General features: G+C 48.9%; 1 protein-coding gene across 2 annotated transcripts in view; it reads right to left on the bottom strand.

The window, feature by feature from the left end:
* THOC1 (THO complex subunit 1) overlaps nt 1-20,628 on the bottom strand; it is a 334,223-nt gene that overhangs the window by 295,375 nt on the left and 18,220 nt on the right. For both annotated transcript variants that reach the window (XM_078687449.1, XM_078687448.1), the window contains exons 2-3: nt 18,063-18,136; nt 17,914-17,974 (exon numbers count right to left, since the gene is read on the bottom strand). In XM_078687449.1, the coding sequence (XP_078543575.1) occupies nt 17,914-17,974; nt 18,063-18,136 (135 nt within the window). The remainder of the gene's footprint in view (nt 1-17,913; nt 17,975-18,062; nt 18,137-20,628) is intronic.

Here is a 20,628-nt window from a genome sequence, read left to right on the forward strand (position 1 = left end):
TGTGCCGGTCCCCAACTTCACCCGCACCCACGTCCTAGTGTGAAGCTGAATTATTCCCTCTAGTAGTGTCTCTGGAATCCCCCACATCTTTAGTTTGGCCCATAGGGCCTCCCTGGGGACTCTATCAAATGCTGCTTTGAAGTCAACAAAGCAGCAATGAACTAATCTTGAGGTTGCAACTGCCCTATCGACTAGGGTTGATATTGCTAGCAAATTGGTGCGGGTTCCTGAGTTTGCCACAAATCCTGTCTGGTTCATTGGTAATAAATTATTGTTCTTTACCCATAACCTTAGGTCCTCTAGTAGAAGACCTGCATAATGCTTTGCTTCTATGTCCAAAAGGGCGATGAGTCTATAATTGCTTGGATGTGCATGAGATCCAGATTTATAAATGGGGTGTATTATGGCTCCCCGCCATGACTCCGGTATTGTGGCTGTTCTTAATGCATAATTGAAGAGATTGACCAGAGTTCCTGACCAGAGGGAGATATCTGAGTTAAACAAAGTCTGTGGCAGGCCATTTGGGCCTGGCGCCCCGTCCGATCTTGCTTTTGCCAATAATTTCGAGACCCTTTCCAGTGTTATGCTCCGCGTAGGAGCGTGCCCTTGGCTAGTCTCGGTTACGGTGACTTTTCCGATGGTGCTTGGATAATCTGGAGACTTAAAGTGATCGAATAAGAAATTGGCCCAGTCTGATTCAAGGATATTAGCCGATCCCGTACACATTTTTCCTAAGCTAGTGTGGTTAATAAGCGCCCAGAATTTCCTTGAGTTTTTTTGCTTACTTTCCCACACCAGTTTACTCCAGAATTGATTTTCATGTGCCCGTTTGTCCTTTTTGGTCGCTTGCTTGAGTGATTTTTGCGAAATTTGATAATTGGATATACAGTTACTGTTTCCCGGGAATTTGGCCAGTGCCTGCAGGGCCTTATTTCTCGCTTTCTTTAGTGACTTCGTCGTCTGTGATAATGTGAATTGGTGCGTCGAGGTTACCCTTTGAGCTTGGTACCTTGCAGGAAATAGGTGAATCAAGTGGGAGCATAACATGGACCATGATTCTGTTGGGCTGACCTCTTGCTCCCGGCCCAGTCTTATTATGTCCGAGCTTGCCTGAAGAATATTCGGGCTGATTTCATCTGTCCACTTTAGGCGCTTTAGGTTCTCTATGTGGGTTCCCTGGGATGTCGATGGTGCCTTTTTATGATGCTCAGGGTTTACGTTAAAGACTGTAACCTGGGGCCTATGGTCGCTTTCGGTTCTTGGGTGTATTCTAAAGTCAGTAATACATTTTAGTAGAGGTGCGGTGCAAATCGTGTAATCCAGGTGCGATTGCTTAGAGCCATTTGTCCTAGTCCACTTTGGTGGAGTGTCCCCGGCTGTTCTGCCATTAATGACAAGATAACCTGCACTGTAGAATTGGCTCACACATAGGTCGCCTAGATTACTTTGAGATTGAATTACCGGCTTAGTTTGAATTGTGGCCTCGGAAATTTGGATAAAGGGGGGCCGTCGTTATCTGCTGCGTTCCCCTGAAATAGGTAGATGTTAAAGTCCCCAGTAACTATACAGTCTGAATTAGGTTGATCCGTGACTATATCATTCATGATCTCAGATAGCCGAATTAGATGATCCTTTTTTGTGCGTGTGCTGGGGTTGATGTAAACGTTTAGGAGGAAGAGGGGGCGATGATTCCGCCAGGGTTCAATCTTAACCCCTAAGATCCAGTCTTCCTTAAGTGGCCATCGTGTGATTCGGGCTTTTAAAGAGTTTGATACGTAAGTTGCGAGTCCGCCTTTCGAATGGCCAAAGCGACTGTCCCTTATTGCTGGATTCCATATCTCGGTGAACCCGAGCACTGGGCACCCCTGTAAAGCCCAGGTTTCCTGTAGAGCTATTACAGAGTGACTCTGCAAGAAGAATTGCGTATCTGAGACCTCAATTTTTTGACGTAACCCACTTATATTCCAAGAGCATAATGAGTTAGTTTGTTCCGATAGTAAGTTGGGTGCTGCTCCTAGCTGTAGAGGGTATGCTGGTGTTTTTGTACCGGTGGACATGATCGTAGAATTAGATGGTCATTCGTGCCTTTTACTTGATAAAATTGCTGGAAGCCAGTCCCACCTTTGGCCAATATTTATAGTGGGTGCATCTCTAAGTTGAATATTACTATCTTCTTCTGGCCCGGAGGCATTTTTTAGAATTGAGTAGGTTTTTTCTTGACCATTCTGCCTTATCATCCCGGTTTTTTGGGGTGGTGTTAGATGATTGAGGAATGTAATTGGATAGCCTGGCATGGAGTATGGGTAGACTCGAATACCCCATTCCCTTAAAGTTGCTTTGTTGTTCAGAAACGTAGATGCCCACTTTGCCTCCTTGAATGACACCAAAGTTACTTCCGATGGTTGTGTTCCCCTTGGTGGGAGGAACTCGATGGCCTCAATTTCATTGGATACTAACCCCGTAAGTCCAGGGATCCCCGGAGTCAGTTTAAGTATGTTTGCTCTGTTGAGGATGTCGTGACGACCCTTTGATTTATATTCAGGGGCTAAAATGATATACGAGTATGATGTGACCTTGGCAGTCTCTATTTGCTGGTGACATGTGTTTTTAGTGAATGTCGGTCCTTCATTGTGCTTGTTGTCTGGGGCTATCAAGTCGGTCCTGGTCTTTGGGGACATGCAATGGTTTATGAAATGATCTGATCTCTGGTTATGGATCGTTTTAGTCAGTTCCTGGCCCCGCATTGAGACGTCGCCCTGAACCGTAAGTGTAGCGTACCCTGTTTTAGGGGGCACTTCGATTTCTTTGGGTCTTAAAGTCCCTTTTTTATCTTTTCTCGTGACCTTATTTACTGAAGCCGGGCCAGGCTCTTTTTTGGCTACTCGCATTAGAGGATCAGTTATTTCCTGGGGACTCCCCATTGTAAGTTGGTTCTTTATTGCTGTTGGGTCCTCTTTTGGCTTGAGCGCAGCAGGATTTCCCAGTGAAGGTGGGGCGTCAGTCACACTCAGAGCCCCTTTGCTTGATGCCGTTAAGAATAATGGGTAGTATCCTGGGTTGGCAGCAGTTGATAGTGCCTTGGCCTTATTTCTTTGTTTACGTTGTCGTTTGCGTTCTCTTTTGCTTAGCTGGGGTCCAAACCCTGGCTGTTTGACCTGGATGGAAAGGGCCAAACACTGAGGGCTGACCAGTAGGCCATTCTTGGAATTAACCGAACTAGTGATGCCTCTTTGTGGGGACCCCATCTTTCCCTGCTCGGCTTCTATCTGGTCGGATTGTGTGTGACCTGGGTTTGCTTGGACCCTTGCCTGGTTTAAGCGGGGGTCTGTACCCTCAGTTTGCATGATGGCTCCTTTGACGTCTGGCTGGTAAGTAGCTTGATCCTGGGACCTATGTGGTGACTTTTGGGTTGAAGCTTCCGGTGAGGTGCCTGGATTGCTGCCCCTCAAAATCCTTACCTCCTTTAAAACACTGGCCAGGAAGTCAGGGAGCGATGATAAGGAATCAATTATTGGGGGCGTGGCTTAGGCGCCGACTCGAATGGCGGCGTGAGCCCGGAGCTCCGTCTCGGGTCCCGCACTTATCCTGTTGATCCTCGCTGAATCGCCGGCGGAGAGCCTGCGACCCTTGCCATATGAGCGGGTCTTCCCGAGGCGTACCTTGCGGCGGCACCGGTTGCTCCGGAGCGGGGTAGAGCGCCAGGACGGTCCTCGCAGGGGATCGCGACCGAGACCCCAAGATGGCGGCGGCTCCCACTGGGGGAGGAGGAGTGGTGGCCCACGGCGCTTCCCAGCAGAGGTGACGGGTGCGCTGCTGACCGGGAGAGGCAGAGAGTCGATAGCCCGTTACTGCAGTGGCGGCTGGGGTGACCCGCGGAGAGGGGTGAGCACGACTACTCGGCGGTGGACGGCCGGGAGGCCCCTCCCCCCGCCGCTGACCTCAGCTGCATCAGGATGTGGCCCGCCCTGTGAGGAGAGACGGAGGCGGCGGGACCAACGCGGTCCAGGAAGGCAGGTGCGGGGGCCTTTGGAGAAGGGGGAACAACTGCACTGCGGGACGGACCCACGGTCCCCCCCCCCATTCCCCCCCCGCCCCTCCGGTCCCCGAACTGGCGGCTGGTCGACTGATCGACGAGAGGGCCCTGTGAGTTGCCCGGCAACCAGGAAGAGCTGGCAGTGGTGGCGGCCCCTGGACGGTTTGGAGAGCAGCTCTGGTGCTGATGTGGGGCTGGATTGTGATTGTGCCGCCAGTCATAATTGGAGTGGCCAGGCGCGCGAGATGACGGCGACCATAGTGCTGACCAGCAGGGGCTCATGCGGGACTAGTGGCGCAGACCTGGGCTGGGAGCATCACGGAGGTGTAAGGATGGTGAGCCCCTTCCCCTCTCAGGCTTGACGCCCGCACGTGCTGCGGGGCGCTGGGGGTCCTGCTGCGGATACCGGAACCAGGAGAGCTTGGTCGAGGGGGGTTGGGCTGCGGCGAGGACTATTGACTACCAAGGAGAGGTTGGCCCCCAAAAGGAGCGAGTGGCAGCCGGCCACTTTTGATTGCTTGAGGGATCGTCCATACACCGGGCGGTCTCTGGCCCTCAGGAGACAGTTCATTCCCGGGGCACTCACTGTGCTGACATTTAAGGGGGCCCATTCCAAGGGAGTTGGTACTGGAACTGCGCAGGCGGCATCCGCGTGCTGTCGCGACGATCCGAGTGGTATCCACGATGGCGGAGGTCGGTGGTGCGGCGGCGGCGGCGGGGTTGAATCAGGCCCACGTGGAAAAGCCGAACATGGTTGGCACGCTCCAGGAATGCCCGGATGCCACGGCGCAGGAACGCAGGTTGAATGCACGCCTTGACAACATATTGGAAGCGATTACAGCGACCAAGGAGGCGCTACATCACGATATTGCGCAGGTGGCCACGGGATTGGGCCTATTGAGGGCGGATCACGCCAAACTCTCGGATAGAGTAAAGGACAACGAACTACTCCTCCAGGAGCTCAAACCGGCGGTGGTCACTGCGGAGCATAAACTGTCAGACGTCTTGACCCGACTGGCGACGCTGGAGAGAAGGGCGGAGGATTCCGAAAGTCGCAACCGGAGGAACAACGTGCGGGTGGTGGGCCTGCCGGAAAAAAGTGAAGGGGACAATGCAGTGTTGTATTTGGAGGAATGGTTCAGGTCCACTGTTGCTCCTGAAGGCTTATCTCCGTTCTTTTCGATAGAAAGGGCGCATAGGGTTCCGTCTCGTCCTCCCCTGCAGGGTCGTCCCCCCAGACCGATGGTGGCCAGGCTCTTGCATTTCAAGGACCGTGACTTGTTGATACAGAGGGCAAGATCAGCAGGACCCTTCCAGGTGGATAATAGCCAAGTCACAATCTTCCCGGACTATACCCAGGAAGTTCAGAGGAACAGGGCAACGTTCCTTGCGGTCAAGAAAGAGCTCAGGGAAGAAGGTGTTCAATACTCGTTACTCTTCCCAGCCCGGCTGAGAGTGATCCTGGACGGAACGACCCACTTTTTCCAATCCCCTGATGAGGCCTGGTCGTGGCTAGAATCGTACAGGGCGAGGACTGACCGGCAGCACAAAGGTGCGAAGGAGAAGAAGAGACCGGTCCAGATCCGGAAGTCTCAACGGATCCGTAAGCGCGACAGGCTCAAGCAGGCGATGAGAGAGGACCTGTTGGCGGCTGAGCGGAGGGGTGCACTGGCTGCCACGGCAACTATCACAGGCTCGCAGCAGGGAGAGTTGGAGGAGGGCTCGGAATCGGACGGTGGAGGGCGCAAATCAGGTGGAGAACTTTCGGAAGCTGACAGCTCTGCAGGACAGACGGTCACGCCTCAAACGGCGGATGGCCTGTTTAATGAATAATACGGGGGTATGATGATGGTTCTTCACTGCTGTACGTTTATCCTGTTGGTCGGCGTTTAGCAGGTACTCTGTTGTAATTTTCTCATGGGATCATGGGCTTGGGGTGAGGGTTGGCCCGTCGCGGGTTGGTGCTAGAGTACCCCCCTATTGCCCTTAAGGCTCCCTGTGGGGACTACCACGGGTTAGTAGATTGTGTGTGATGTTATGCGTTTGGATGGGGGCTAGAGCAGTGCTGTTAGGTCCTGTCCTGGGGAGTGGGGTTGGGGAAGTTTATTGGGGTGTTTGGGGGGGAGGGTGCAGCTGCTATGATGTGGTGGGTGGGTTGACATGGCTGGGGTGGAGGAGAGACGGCAGCGATGGGGTCATTACCTGATGTAAAGTGTCTCACATGGAATGTTCGGGGTCTCAGAACAATGTCGAAGAGGTACAAAGTGCATGCCTATCTGGTGAGAAGAGGGGTTCAAATTGCCATGCTGCAGGAAACTCACTTGACCAAACTAGAATGTGATGCATTGCAGAAAAGGTGGCGTGGCCAGGTGTTTGGAACCTCTTATTCGGCGTTTGCGAGGGGGGTGCTGATATGGGTCAGAGCGGGGATCCCATTCCAGGTCACGGACCAGTTGGTGGACCCTGGAGGTCGATTTGTGGCGGTGGGTGGGCGGCTGTATGGTTCTGAGGTGGTGTTGTGTAGTGTTTATGCCCCTAATGTTGATCAGGCCCGGTATTTTGATGTTCTCTCGGGCTCCCTGGCCCACTTCCTGGTGGGCCCCGTTATACTAGGGGGAGACTTTAATTCAATCACGGATGTGGTATGGGATAGGTCACATCCACCGTTGGCTGACTCCCCGGTGCGTAAGTTATCGGAACGTAGGAGGGAGTGGCAGGACCGATGGGGTCTGCTGGATGTGTGGAGGACGCAACATCCTACTGTTAGGGATTATTCCTTCCACTCGACGCTGCACGCTCTACATGTCAGAATAGATTCCATATTGTGTAGCGCCCCTGTAGCAGCTATGGTGACACACACTGAATACCTTGCTAGGACCATTTCTGACCATAATCCCTTGCTGGTGGCGGTTAGATGGCAGAAGGCGAGGTCTGAGATCCCGACCTGGAAGCTGCGGCCGGACACTCTAGAGGACGTGGTGTTTGGGGACAGGGTTAGACAGGGTGTAACGCTCTACTTTGATGAGAATGAGGGATCGACCGCCACGAGATCGATGGAGTGGGACGCAATGAAGGTGGTGGTGCGAGGTGTGTGCATGGGCAGCTTCTCGAATGTACGAAAGACCGTCCTGGCGGATTTGGAAAAAGCAGAATGTGTGCTGAGGGAGATTGAACGGGGTAGGCCTGAACGTCCGGATTTGCAGGGACGATTGCTGGAAGCGAAGGAAGTGGTGGCGAGGGAAACGGAGAGACTGAGATGTTATGATTATAAGTTATACCTCACAAGAGTTCATGCGGAGAGGGATAAAGTGGGCACTTTGCTGGCAAGGCTTGCTGACCCGGCACCGAGGAGTGGTCCTATTATGTGCATCAGAACCGACACAGGGGAGGTGGTCCATTCTCAAGCAGCCATTTTACAGCGGTTTCAGTCTTATTATACGGGCCTTTACGATACTCAGTTGGAGGCGGGCCCTTCGAGCATTAGTGATTATTTACGCACGACGCAGCTCCCGGTACTAGAGGAGGGACCAGCAAAGGATTTGGGCAGCCCGATCTCTTTACCGGAGATCCGAGGGGCTATTAAGCAGATGGCTAGGAACAAGGCGCCGGGAGTGGATGGCTTGCCAATTGAGTTTTATGCGAAATACGTGGATGTACTGGCGCCCAGATTGCTGGCAGTGTACTCGGAGGCGATGACGATGGGGCACCTTCCCGTTTCTATGAGGGAGGCGCTGGTGGTCCCGCTTTTGAAACCGGGTAGAGATGCGCTAGAGGTGACATCGTACAGACCCCTCTCTATGCTGACGGTGGACTATAAAATCTTGAGCCGCATCCTGGCCACCAGACTGCTCCCTCACATGACTGCGTTAGTGCACGATGATCAAGCGGGGTTCATTCCTACTAGGAACACGGCCATTAACACACGTCGATTGATCCGTATACTGCAGGGTGCCCTAGGCTCGGACGGCACGTCGGCTGTTTTGTCGGTGGATATTGAGAAGGCTTTTGACAGCCTTGAGTGGTGTTACCTAGATAGTGTGCTAGAGAGGTTCGGACTCGGTGAGGGGTTCGCGCGCTGGACGAAAGTTCTCTATTCATTGGCCACAGCTAGGGTGAGAGTGGGGTCGCTCGTATCGCCCGCTTATCCGGTACGCAGAGGGACCAGGCAGGGCTGCTCGCTCTCTCCCCTTCTGTTTGCTCTCGCGATGGAACCGCTGGCGGCGCGGGCCAGGGCGGGGGACGCCTTTAGGGGAGTCCGCTGCGGCGTAAGTATTCATCACATCTCGTTGTATGCTGACGACCTGTTGCTGTATTTGGAGGACACGGAGATGGCTTTGAGTGGAGCCGTGGGATTGCTCTCCTCCTTCGGCAAATTGTCGGGACTTAAAGTGAACTGGGATAAAACCTGCGTTTTCCCGCTGCAAGCGGGTGTTCAGCGCCCCCCTCTCGCAGTGAACGTGCTATGGGCGGACAGGTGCTTTACGTACCTGGGGGTACGGATCTATCATGATGCGGCGAGCTTACTAGAGGGTAATATAGGGCGGTGTATCAGGGGATTACGCGGCTGCATGTCCTTCTGGTCATCTCTCCCTTTGTCTGTGCAGGGACGAGTGGCACTGTTAAAAATGGTGGCGCTCCCCCGATTGCTGTATTATTTCAGAACCCTGCCTATTTGGATTCCGCAGCGGATCTTTCGGGACCTGCGGTCAATGATTATTGGGTTCCTCTGGGGGCATGGCAGGCGCAGGGTGGCGTTGCATACCATGACTAGACCCAAGCTGGAGGGGGGGATGGCAGTGCAGGATTTTGAACTATATTACCTGGCAGCCCAGCTCCAGATTCTGACACAGAATGTGGCTAGAGAGTTTAGAGGTCCGGATCGGTTCCGAGGGATGGGTATCCAGAGACACGTCCTCTCCTATATTGTTCTGCAACAGAGATTAGCACTGGGGGAGCTCACCTTAGAGGAAAAAACCCTCCGGCTCTGCTGGAATAGGAGCCTGAAGCGAGCACGAGCGGTGCGACCGTATGCCCCGGAGATCCCTCTAGGGATGCTGACGGCGCTGCCGCATGGGGGAGATTGGTCTCCGCTGGCGGACTGGGAAGAGTTGGGACTACATGTTGTGGGTGATCTGTTTGTGGAGGGAGTGTTGGCCCCGTTTGCGGTGCTTCAAGAGCAATTTGGCCTCCCGGACGGGGACTACCTCCTGCATGCGGCGATATCTGCCGCAATGCAGAAATACTGGAGGGTGGGACTGCTGGAACCGGTTACGACAAAGGCCTGTCAGTACGTGATGATGGCCGCGGGTACGGTCAAGGCGGTGACTTGTCTCCAATCGCGGATGCCGACCGATGGGCTGGAACCGCTCACGGTGCTGAAAACCAAATGGGAGGACAGTATCGGCAAGTCTATCCCGGATGCAGATTGGGGCCACATTCTGACTCGGACATGGAAGGGTAGCAGGAATGCTAGGTTCCAACAAATCCACTTCTTCCTTTTGCACAGAGCATATCTGACCCCGGGGAAGCTCCGTCGGCACTTTCAAGTGCAAGACGCGGCATGCCCGAGGTGCTTAACATTGGAGGTTGAACTGGACCACATGATGTGGGGCTGCCCGAAGCTGGGTACGTATTGGTCTGAGGTGGGCGCCCTTCTGAACGCGGTAACGGATAGGGAAGTGGACTTTGACATGGCGGCGTGCCTGTTACTATGGTTTCCCCACACAGCGAAGACGAAAGTCTCGAGCAAGTTCATTGATTTGGGGCTTATGTTGGCACAGAGGGAGATCACGTGGCGCTGGAAATCCAAGGAAGGCCCGGGGGTGGGGAGATGGACGAATGAGTTGCTGAAGTGGTCAAAATGCGAGAGTGTGCTGAGGATGCGGCAGGCCACCAAATTGGGGAATGAGAAGGGCATGGAGGCAGCTAGGGCCTGGGAGACAATTGTGCAAGCCTTATGTGATCATCTGACAGATGGCATGGAGGAGAGACTTTCGGAGACTGAGTTCCAGGAGACTTGAAGCACGAACGTTTACTTATTAATGATGACCTACCACTCTGTCCAACACACATCCTCACCACCCACATCAGCAGCAGTTAGGGGGAGGGGGGGGGGGGGGGTTGAGGAGCTAGTAAACTGCCCTGTTAGAGTTGGACTGCAGGTGGCGCAGATTAAGCACCGGGTGGGTCGTCGTGATGATGTACAGGCGAGATCATGATCTGTAGACCCGCTGAGCTCGAATGTGGTTCGTAAGGTAGGCACGAGCCCTCTAGAGGGCATCTAGGGGGGGGGGGGGGGAAGTTGTTGTTGAGGGGACATAAAATGCGGAAACAGGATTGTATTGTTGACCAGGCGTCCTTATGTAATACACTAGGAGACCTTGCTGCACATTGCATTTGCGCCGCCCAGCCTCCGGGATGTGGGCTGATGGGCTGTGTAAAACCCAAAAAGCATGTGGTACCTTGTATGGGGATGGACTGATGGTCGATTCTCCCGATGTTTTGTCTGTATTTCTGCAATAAAAATATACTTAAAAAAAAAAAAATAAGGAATCAATTATTGGGGAGCAACAGCATACCGACTGAATTAGTTTTGTTGACGCTTGAGCACCTATAATTAGATTGTTCAATTGGTCTAATTTATTGTCTATCCCTGCTGTAAATACGGCTAGCGTATTTAGGAGATCAACCTGTACATCCAGTTTGTCTGAATGGTAGTGTAGGGCGTTGACAGTTTGTTGGAATGTCTGCAAAAGTTGGGGCCAAACACTGGTGGCTATGTGGACATCATGGTTAGAGTTTGAAACAGTGGGAGAGACGTTTACGGGGTTTTGAGTGTCTTTGAAAAAGTAGGACAGATCAGCTAAGTGCTGGTCACTTGGGCAGTTTTATTAGGAATCTTTTGGGACGGAGGCATTATTAATTCATATGGTACGAATGAATGCAGGACCGTGGGCAAAAGGCTTGGCTCCGTCGGTTGAACAGTAGGTGTGCTGATTAGATGAGATGTTTGAACAGGGCTGTTACTTGGCACGGAGCTTGGGGCGTGGATTTGGGCACAGGTTAACTTCCGATGTGGGTCCAACAAATCTTCAATTACAATAACGGAATCTTCTTCTCCGTTGGAAGTTGCCAAAGTGCATAGTTTCTGGGTTTTTGCTGTGGGACCAGTCTGCATTGTCAGTGGACTCGTTGATGGGGTTTGCGACAGAAAGCCACCCTTGGTGTCTGCCGCCAGAAGAGCCGGTTGGGGGCCAAAAGCCTCACCCAAGAATGTGTCCTGTTGGCAATTGGCTTTACTTGATTCTGGGTTGGCACCACCCCAGCTTCCAAGACTTCCAAGACTTCCAAGTGGTTTGATTGGTATAGCGCCGAAGGTGAATACCTCCCTGGCTTGAGCTGACTTGTTGTTTTCGCCTTCCCAAGGCTGGGCGTTCGGCTGTTGTTGTAAAGGGGAAGTTGGTTTCCACTCCCAAAGCGTTTTTCCGCTCCTGGTTACCTCCTGAAGCGGAGGCTGTTGAAAATTTTTAGGTATAGTTAAAAAATAATTTGACAAATCCGACTGCTTTCCTTCCTGTGATTTAGTCTTGATCATGGGCTTTTGAAAAGAACTGCGGTACCCTTCTGGTGGTGTTCCGTCCACTGCCAGAGTTTCACTGGCTGGGGGGGAAACCATGGCCGATGTCAGTTGCCTGGTCCCTTTTCGTTTTGGGACCGATGCCGCCTTCCTTACTTTCCCAGACCTCATCTTTGTTATGACTTTTTGTTGCAACTCTGCTCACCGTGCAGAGATTTCAAGTAATCTTTGGCAAAGTTCGGTAACCTGTGTGGGCTGCGTTTGCTGATAGCAGAGTTGTGTGGGTCTGACCGTCTGCACTCAGCTTGGTTTAATTTTCTGAAGCCCATAGTTTAGTGGTTTCTGACTCCAACTGGGGGCTTGCTTGCTGACAAGTTGGCGTTAGTGATTAATAGAAGCTGGTTAGTGCAGTGTCACTTTAAAGCCTTTTCTTTTCCGTTTTTTACAAGGGGTGCAACGCTCTGTACCGCAATTGTTTTCCCCCTCTGTGTTCACTGTCCAGCATTATGTCTCCTTCCTGACGGATGATATTTGGCAATGGACTATGGAGTGTGGTGAACGACAGTGTGGGTTGTCTTGGCGGTATGTATAATGAGGGCTTTTATAGTTCTTCAACTCTTGCCTCTAGCCTCTGCATTTATTACATTCGTTCCTCTGCACTCACTGCCTAAGTCCTCATCCCTCTGGTAGCCTCTCTCAGCTGGCAGCGCGCACTGACAGCCCCCGCCTCCCCTGCCCCAGTACAGCTCGCTCTGCGGTCCGGGGCTACCAGAGGGCTTTGCTTTGGCGCGGCACCTACCGGATCGATCAAGGTCCGGAAAACGGCAGGCTGCCTCATTAGTCCTTGGCGGGCTTGGCTTGGGGAGCAGGCGTTTGGCAGTGCAGGAAACCTCTGTGGGTCCGCTCCGGATCTGCAGGGGGTGGCGATGACAATTTCAAAGGCCGCCAGCTGTCCCGGTTATCCGCAGGTGTGATGAACCTCGAGTGCCTCGCGAGCCCAGGCTCCTCGGCACTGCTCCTCCTTCGGGTGTCTCGGGACCAGCAACAGCGGAGGCAATGGCGGCAGTGGCGGCCAACAGAATTTGGGGCCAGGCAGCTTCTCGACGTCGGCGATGGGGTCAAGGTTGGTGCGGGCTCAGTATCGGGCTCAATATCTCGTTAGCCCCCCCTGATACTTCCGACGCTCCGCTCCGCCACCACAGCAAGGTTACAATCCGCTTGACTCAGGAGGCACGGCTCAGTCTGCTGCAAACTCCGGGTAGATTTTATAAGGTGTAATTAAATATTTTTCCTTTTTTATATAAAAAAAAGAAATGTTCAACTTGACATAGCTGCTTTTAACCGTTTGCATCCTACTGCATTCAGAATGTCTTATTCAAGAACACTTGAGAAAGCAACTACAGCTTGATCTCACTAACCTGTGAAAGCAGAGTGCTACAGGGGCTTACTTGGTGGCCCAGTTGGAGTGCAGGCCACAGGATAACAGTGGTAAATATCATTTACTGTTACAACTGAGGCCTAGTAATCCCAAACCGCCCTAGAACCCTAACAATACTATGCACAGGTACACAAGCAAAGTGTTGGTGCAGACAGAAACCGCTACCTTAGCCAGCCAAACGATAGCAGGAAATACCAAAATGCTGACGGACACAAACTCTGTAGTACAAATAGCAGCAGAGATCAGGGAAACTAATGCATCCCAACTGGAAAAGAGAACTGCAAATAGGTAAAGTTCAACAAAAAATTAAAAAGACGGCGGCAGCAGGAGAAATGGACATTTGATGGAAAGCTAGGAGGTCCTGGGAAGTTTCCCCTCAATGAAACATATAAGGGGAAACCGAAACAAAAGCAGGCATTTACCCCCAATGAGAAATAAAAATAATAAAAAGGAGTGATGGGGAAAACTAATAAATTCCTCAGTAATAATGAACTGAAAAATAATGATACCAAGATGATGTAACTGGTAAAGATGCTAAATTAACACAATGGAACCTAATCATACCCATGATTTAGCTTACTGCCATTGACACACCTGGTCTCAATTGTACATCTATGCATTATATTGAACTATTTGCTAGACCTTAAGAGTCTTAACAATGCCAAACAGATTCTAAAGGGTGATGAACCAGCAATATCACCAAGACAAAAAAATACTTCTAGTACCAAAATACACAAATGTCTTCTCTTGAAAGGTAGACAAAAAATGTATCACTGACAATAAATTAGTAAAATAGGGAACACTGTATTTTTAAGCTTTGCGGTTTGCTATAAAGAAAGTTTTTAGGGAAAAAATAAATTCTGAACAGCAATAGGTCAACAATTTTCCAATAGTGAGTTGATAATGTAGTGAGACATTTATCCTGAAAAAGGTCAGGTCAGTTGACAGGTCAGCTGTCTGCATTACTTATTCGTACCAAGTCTTTAAAATATATATAGAGTAGACTTTGATTGCACACGAGGAATATTACCCTTGCACTCAAGTTATTGACTGTTTGGTGTATTATTACATCTCCTACTGGGTGTTTGCATTGCAAAGCAAGAGGGACTATGTTAAATTTAAAAAGTACTGGGCGATCTGCAGGACCATAAAATCTCAAATATCTATCAGTCACTGGTGACCAACAGACCTAACACGCTAGATAAACTAAGGGAAGCTTAAGTGACCGATCTTGGCCCAATAGACGGAGATGATTGGGTGGACGCACTGGCCTGCCCTCGGGGAGCAGCGATAGCAAGTCGGCTGCGTCTCATCCAATTTAAATACCTTCACCGGGTTTCTTATACCAGGCTCAGGTTGTGAAGGGTGGGTTTGGTGTCATCCCTGATATGCCTGCGGTGTGGTCGGGTGGAGGGATCCCTAATGCATATAAACTGGCATTGTACGGCACTCGCAAGATTATGGCGAAGGGTTCTGGCCTGTCTTGCAGAGGTGTTGGGGTGGGAGCTCCCCTCCTTCCCAAGGTTAGTAATTTTACATATCATGGAGGGTATAAGAGGTAATATATACAAGAGGCACCTGTTATTGCTGGGGCTGACTTTGGCAAAGAGGGATAGAGGTGTGGCGCCGCGGCCAGGGCGACTGACGTTGGAATCTGGGGACCACGGTTCGATCCCCGGCTCAGGCGGCAGGTTAGCCCAGCACCATGTGACTCTGGGCAATAGCTCGCTTAATCTTCCCGACGGCCCCCAGCGCCTAGAGACCCTTACGGGTGATTGTGCGCTTTACAAATGTGCGCTTTACAAATGTGGACTTTACTTTTATAGAGCAAGGTTGTGGAAGGCATCAGCCCCACCTTCTCTCTCAGCATGGAAAAATGGGCTAGACTTCTGTATGGGATTGGAGATCCCAATATTCAAGGCCAGGGGATGCAAGGAAAAACACCCCAAGAGCTGGAAAAGATGGGCAGACTATTGGGGCCTCTATTTGGATCCAGAACCTCTGGTAGACGCATCTGTATCAAGGTTGTTAAGCAGGCCTCTTGGGTGAAGGACCAATTACGTAGTGTTGTAATTTATTTGGTGGGGTGGGTGATGTGGTGGCATCTGAAACGTAACAGTGGAATAGTGCAATGGGGGTGTTCAATATGTTTAAGTTGTAATGTTTTGCATAACCATGTTTATGATAAAGTATAAACTGCATGTCAATTTTTTTTATTTTACAGAGTTTTATATAGCGCAAACTTGACCGGAATCGGGTATCAGAGCACGTTTCATAGCACCAGTTGCATTACATGAGTACACATTCATTTTTGTTAGGCACATGGAGATTAAGTGATTTGCCCAGAATCACAGGATGTTCAGAGTCATTGCCGAGACTCAAACCCAGTTCCCCAGACTAGAGGTCGACGGCCCTAGCCCCACCTCCTCTCCCCGATGACAATAATTGTGATGTCTAATATGGCAGATGTCTCCTGGGCTAAGGATCTGCACTGTACTTGACCCTTGACATAATACAATTTGTCATAAAAAAAAAATCAAAAGTACACCCAATTATCCCACATTAAATTCTTTAGCCATTTATTCACTATATAGAGGAAGCAATCTTGGTTTTCTTTTCTTTAATAACTTACTTAAGACTCATAATGCTAGCCAGACCTGCAGCTTTGCCAATGCCTGTTAAGTTGGAGAGGCGTTCTTATTGCACCATTCATGGTAAATAAAGTATTTTAAACTAAATTTAAGAGCCTATGGGAAAGCCTTCTTCGCCCATTGATGATTTCTGCACCACAACCTTCAGCTATTGGCTTGAAACATGGTCAATCACATCTTGAACATTAGCGTTCTAGTCTCATCGCTTTTGTATTGGCAGTTTTTTTTTTATAATCAACTTTATTGGATTTATAACAGGAAGAATTCATTGGTTGCAGTTCAGTAATCAATAGGAAGAACATGGCAGGACGGACTGCCGACAATGAGAGGGGCGGTCCATCAGGGTGTAACACAGCAGTCCATACATTAATTACATTGATACTTGGAATAAAAGGAAGGCAGATCATCATGGTGGCATCATATTAAACCATTTACCCCACACTGTGCTGAATAGGTCAGGACATCCCCGGGCTTCGAATAGTGCTTCTTCCTGGATCCCACACCAGTCCACTCCCCTCCTCCATCTCTGCAAAGTAGGCGCCGTGGCTTGGGACCAATGTGCTGCTATGTCTCTCTTAGCCACCGCTACAGCTGTCCCCAAAAGGCGCTTGTCCGCCCTCGAGCCATCCAAGCCATCAAACACCCCCAACAACATTTGCATTGGATCATGGGGAACCTCCCACCCCAGGGCCTGTGTAAGCTCAATCTCCACCCCCCTCCAAAACGGCACCAGCGCCGGACAGCACCATACCATGTGATAAAATTCGACAGGGGCAAAGGCACATCGTGCGCATGCTGGGGAGGGTTTCAACCGGGCCTGAAATAGACGTGCCGGGGTATGCCTCATGTAGGTAGTTCAGTTGGACCAGGCGCAACTTGGAGGATGTGGTCAGGGTTTTGGGCGCCATGAGGGCATCCCTCCAATCCTCCTCCTCTAGGGGGCCCAGCAAACCCTCCCACCTAGCCCGGAGCCGATCTAGGGAGAGATGACTATTGTTTACCAGGGACCGGTATATGCGGAACAACCCCCCCCCCCCCGTCCTAAGTTCCCCATCATCACCTGAGCCTCCAACGGGCTAAACTCTGGAAGGGAAGACAGGAGGGGAGACATGCGTATAAAGTGTATTGGCTGTTTAGGGGACTCATTTCACCTACACTCAAATGCAAGAGGGGATATTTCACATCTGAAATAAGTTACTGGGCAACCCTGTGGCACTGGGAAACGAATGCCAAAAAAGCATGTAAAAAGTATGGTGTAGGACAAAAGACTGCTTTATTTTCTGTAGCCTGTACTTTTCATTCTTTTGTTAGTGTTCACTCCTCTATGCTGTCATACCGCTCAATGATTATCAACATGGCGGACATCTTGGAATGGTATTCTACGTACTCTTTGCCATTCCAATAAACATCCAATGAGTGGCCCAGCAGTAATTGGCAGTGAGCACTAAAACATTTATTCTGAGAAATGGATACAACAGAAAAGAAAGCAAGCCCTCATTTACAAGCCTTTGAAATCTCTAGAAGCCTTTGTTCTCTCTCCTCCGTGCTGAAGGACAAACAAGCCTTGCCAGAGCCTATAAGCTTGACATCTGTACAATGTGTGCAATTTCAATCCCTATGAGAATTAAAAGTAAAACGTATTGGCATTGCCAATGCTAGTCTTGTAAGTGTTTCCCTCCAATCTATTACCTAGCTTCAAGGCAACTGTACAAAGTTCAAGTGCCTTAAAAAAGAATCCGTTTTTAGGCCACCTATGAAAATGTAGTATTAAAACACATGGCAAGTAGTTATACATTTCACAAGGACCTTTGATGGCAGGTCGGTTAAACAGCTTGACTACGGCATCACATGTCACATATCACATGCAACTTTCGGCTGCTACCTCACAAAACCTTTTCTAGGGCATCAGCCTAACATGTCGTTTTTTTAATGAGCATTTATTTGATCTCTGTTGTAAAAACTGACAAGGGTCATGTGTGACACGGAGTTGCTTCCAATGCTGCTGGTTACATTAACCCCTTCATGAGCATCAACATGCTGTATTCTAACATATGCTGCACAGGCAGAACACAGGGCATTACATGATGAGAAATATTAAGGTGACCATTACTCAAATTGAAATACATTGCCCTCAAAATCGTCCAGAATGAAGTAATTTGACGCAAAACAATCTCATGAAACTCAGTATAATTGTATTCTATGACCAAGTACTTACGATTTCTTCTTCCAAAACCACTCTAAAAGCTTGATCAAGGGTGCTCTTCTTTTCATTCTCGCTGCAAAAAAAATATATTGCCGATTAAAAGAAATGCAATAAACAGATCGAGACATTTGTTCTTTCCCCAAGTACATGTTCCATCATACCTTCCAGAAACCTGGCTGAACGTGTATAATAAATGTTTGACATTGTGGTCTATCATGGCATCCCTTGTGGCATTCTGGAACAAAAAGAAAATGGATTAAGAAACGAGCACTGGCATTGTAAATAGATCTGGCTTATAAATTAATGTGGCTCTTTAATCACTGGTGAGTTTTGACACTCAATAAATCAACATACACAAACTGTGTGTTCGTTTTATTGCGAATGAGTCAGTGGCAGGGATGAGTCACAAAATCAACAAGCATATAGAATAGCAACTGAAAAAATTAAAAAAGTTTTTAAAAAATTTAAAAAAGGAAGAAAACACCACCACCTACAGTTAGTGGGCAAATGCTTACAATACAAAAAATAAATTAAATACATCAGCTGACTATTATGGTATTGTTCATAGTGTACAGAGGCTTTGAAATTCCAACAAAGTAGCTGCATTTAGGAGCTGCATGCTGATCATCTTGGAGGAAAAAAAGACAATGACACACTGTGCAGAACACCATTCCAAGGCGGCAGATCATGAAACATTGCACCTAGTGGCCATCTTCAAATATTAAAAGTGTTTAGTGCATCGCTGCTGTACTGATCCATGCTTCAAAACACAGTTGCCACCTTCCAGCAGTAAAACAATGATACACTATGGACAATACCATTCCAAGATTGCTGCCCAGTGTCAGCAAATGACTACAAAGCATGGGCACAATGAAGATTAAATGAATGGCAAGCAAGAGGCCAGGAGAATATATGAGGAGATGTAGGTTAAAAAGGACAAGGAGGAAGGGATTGAAATGGGACCTACAAGAAGGAAAATAATGGAAAACTAAAATCCACTAGCCCAAACACCAAAGTGCACTCATTGTAAGGCTGATGTGCCCATGAAAAGAGATAAAATGCCGTTACTCACAGGGCAAAAGAGGCAATGGCTAAAGTGCAAACGCAATGACCCATGCAGAGTACCATCATAGCTGGGTGGGTGGCTTTTAGAAAATCTGTGTGACATTTGAATGGACAAAAGAGGGTTGGCCCAAGACCCTATATTCATGTAGAGCTTTATTCATTTTTTTTTCAATTAAAGTTACCTGGCACACAATTACATCTGCCAGGTCCTCCTAAAATGGGCCACACCTCCAAAGAGTCAAAGGGAGTACCTAACACAAAAAACCTTCGCTTACTACAGAATCTGTGAAATTCCACTTGTGTACAAGCATTGACAGTGAAATATCAATCCATAATTAGAGGCCTAATGATTTTAAAACAGGATTTTCACAATAAACGAGTTGGGCCTCCTGCTTTTGTTGCAATTTTTAATAATAAACAGATCAGACTATTTGCATAATTTTCCCTAATGAACCAATCAGACCTATAACCGTTATCAGCGGGTTATCATCATGGTCACCTCAGGTGTACTATGCTGAACATAAGCTTTCCTATTAGATATCCATCAAGTATGGTCATAAAATTAGAAATATTTACAATTTTTTTAACTTTATTTATTGAAGCATTACTCAAAAGCACATAATATATTCACAGTGCAGCAGTACAAAGCAATGACCTCTTTTTAAAGAGAACAGAACTAGTTTGTAAAACATAACAAACTTTAGCCGCAGATAGAGCAGATATTATCAGTTATTCAATATAAAGCCACGTACATTAATCCAGTCTGTCGAGGTAATAACTGAATAATCAAAAGCAGAGGTTTACACAATAAGATAAGGATATTTACAAGGTACATAATCAGTACGAAGCTTGCTCCGTTTGAGACCACAGGTATTCCCTGAAGGGGGTCCAAATATCTCTGGGCCTGCACGTTAACGGTAATTCTTCAGCATACAATTCTAATTGTTCCTGACAATAAGCCATATCTTTGAACCACAAATTTACATTTGGTTTCAGTTTACTATCCCACGTGAATAATATACGCCTTTTGACTAACAACAAAGCCACTCTCACAAAACGACCCATTAACGAGTTACATTGGGGGGTGTAGTTAAGTAGGCATTCTAAGGGTGTACATGGTAGAGCCTGACCTGTCATCTTGTACAATAGTGCAGCGACCTGTTCCCAGTACCTGAATACCACCCCACACTGCCATGCTAAGTGCAAAAAGTCAGCCTCATGATACCCACATCTTTTGCAGCAGGCCGAGTCGCGCAGTCCTAGCTTGTGCAACTTTAGGGGGGAGTAATAGACTGATGTATGTACTTAACGTGTACGATGCGAAGATTGTTATTGGACGTCAGTCTTCCCGTCAGTGTGCATATTTGTTCCCATATTGCCTCTGTTATCGGAGAGAATCGAGTTCCAGCGGGCCAGGCTCTTATCGGGGCCCGCTGGTGTGTCCCTTTGAATGGCTTTGTATAGCTTAGTGATCAATTTCTTCCTATTAGGAGCGGTTATCACCATCTGTAATGCCTGGGACACTTGTGGTTCATTAGGGAATGTAGTGTAATGAGTCTTTATCGCTTGACGCAAGCGAAAACAGGTGAAATGAAAGAGTGGCGTGGGATGTTGTACGAATGCGAAGTCGTCAGCAGTGGCGTATTTCCCATCTATATAAAA

This window comes from Lissotriton helveticus, chromosome 4_1, assembly GCF_964261635.1.
Source record: "Lissotriton helveticus chromosome 4_1, aLisHel1.1, whole genome shotgun sequence".
In the NCBI taxonomy this organism is placed as follows: domain Eukaryota; kingdom Metazoa; phylum Chordata; class Amphibia; order Caudata; family Salamandridae; genus Lissotriton; species Lissotriton helveticus.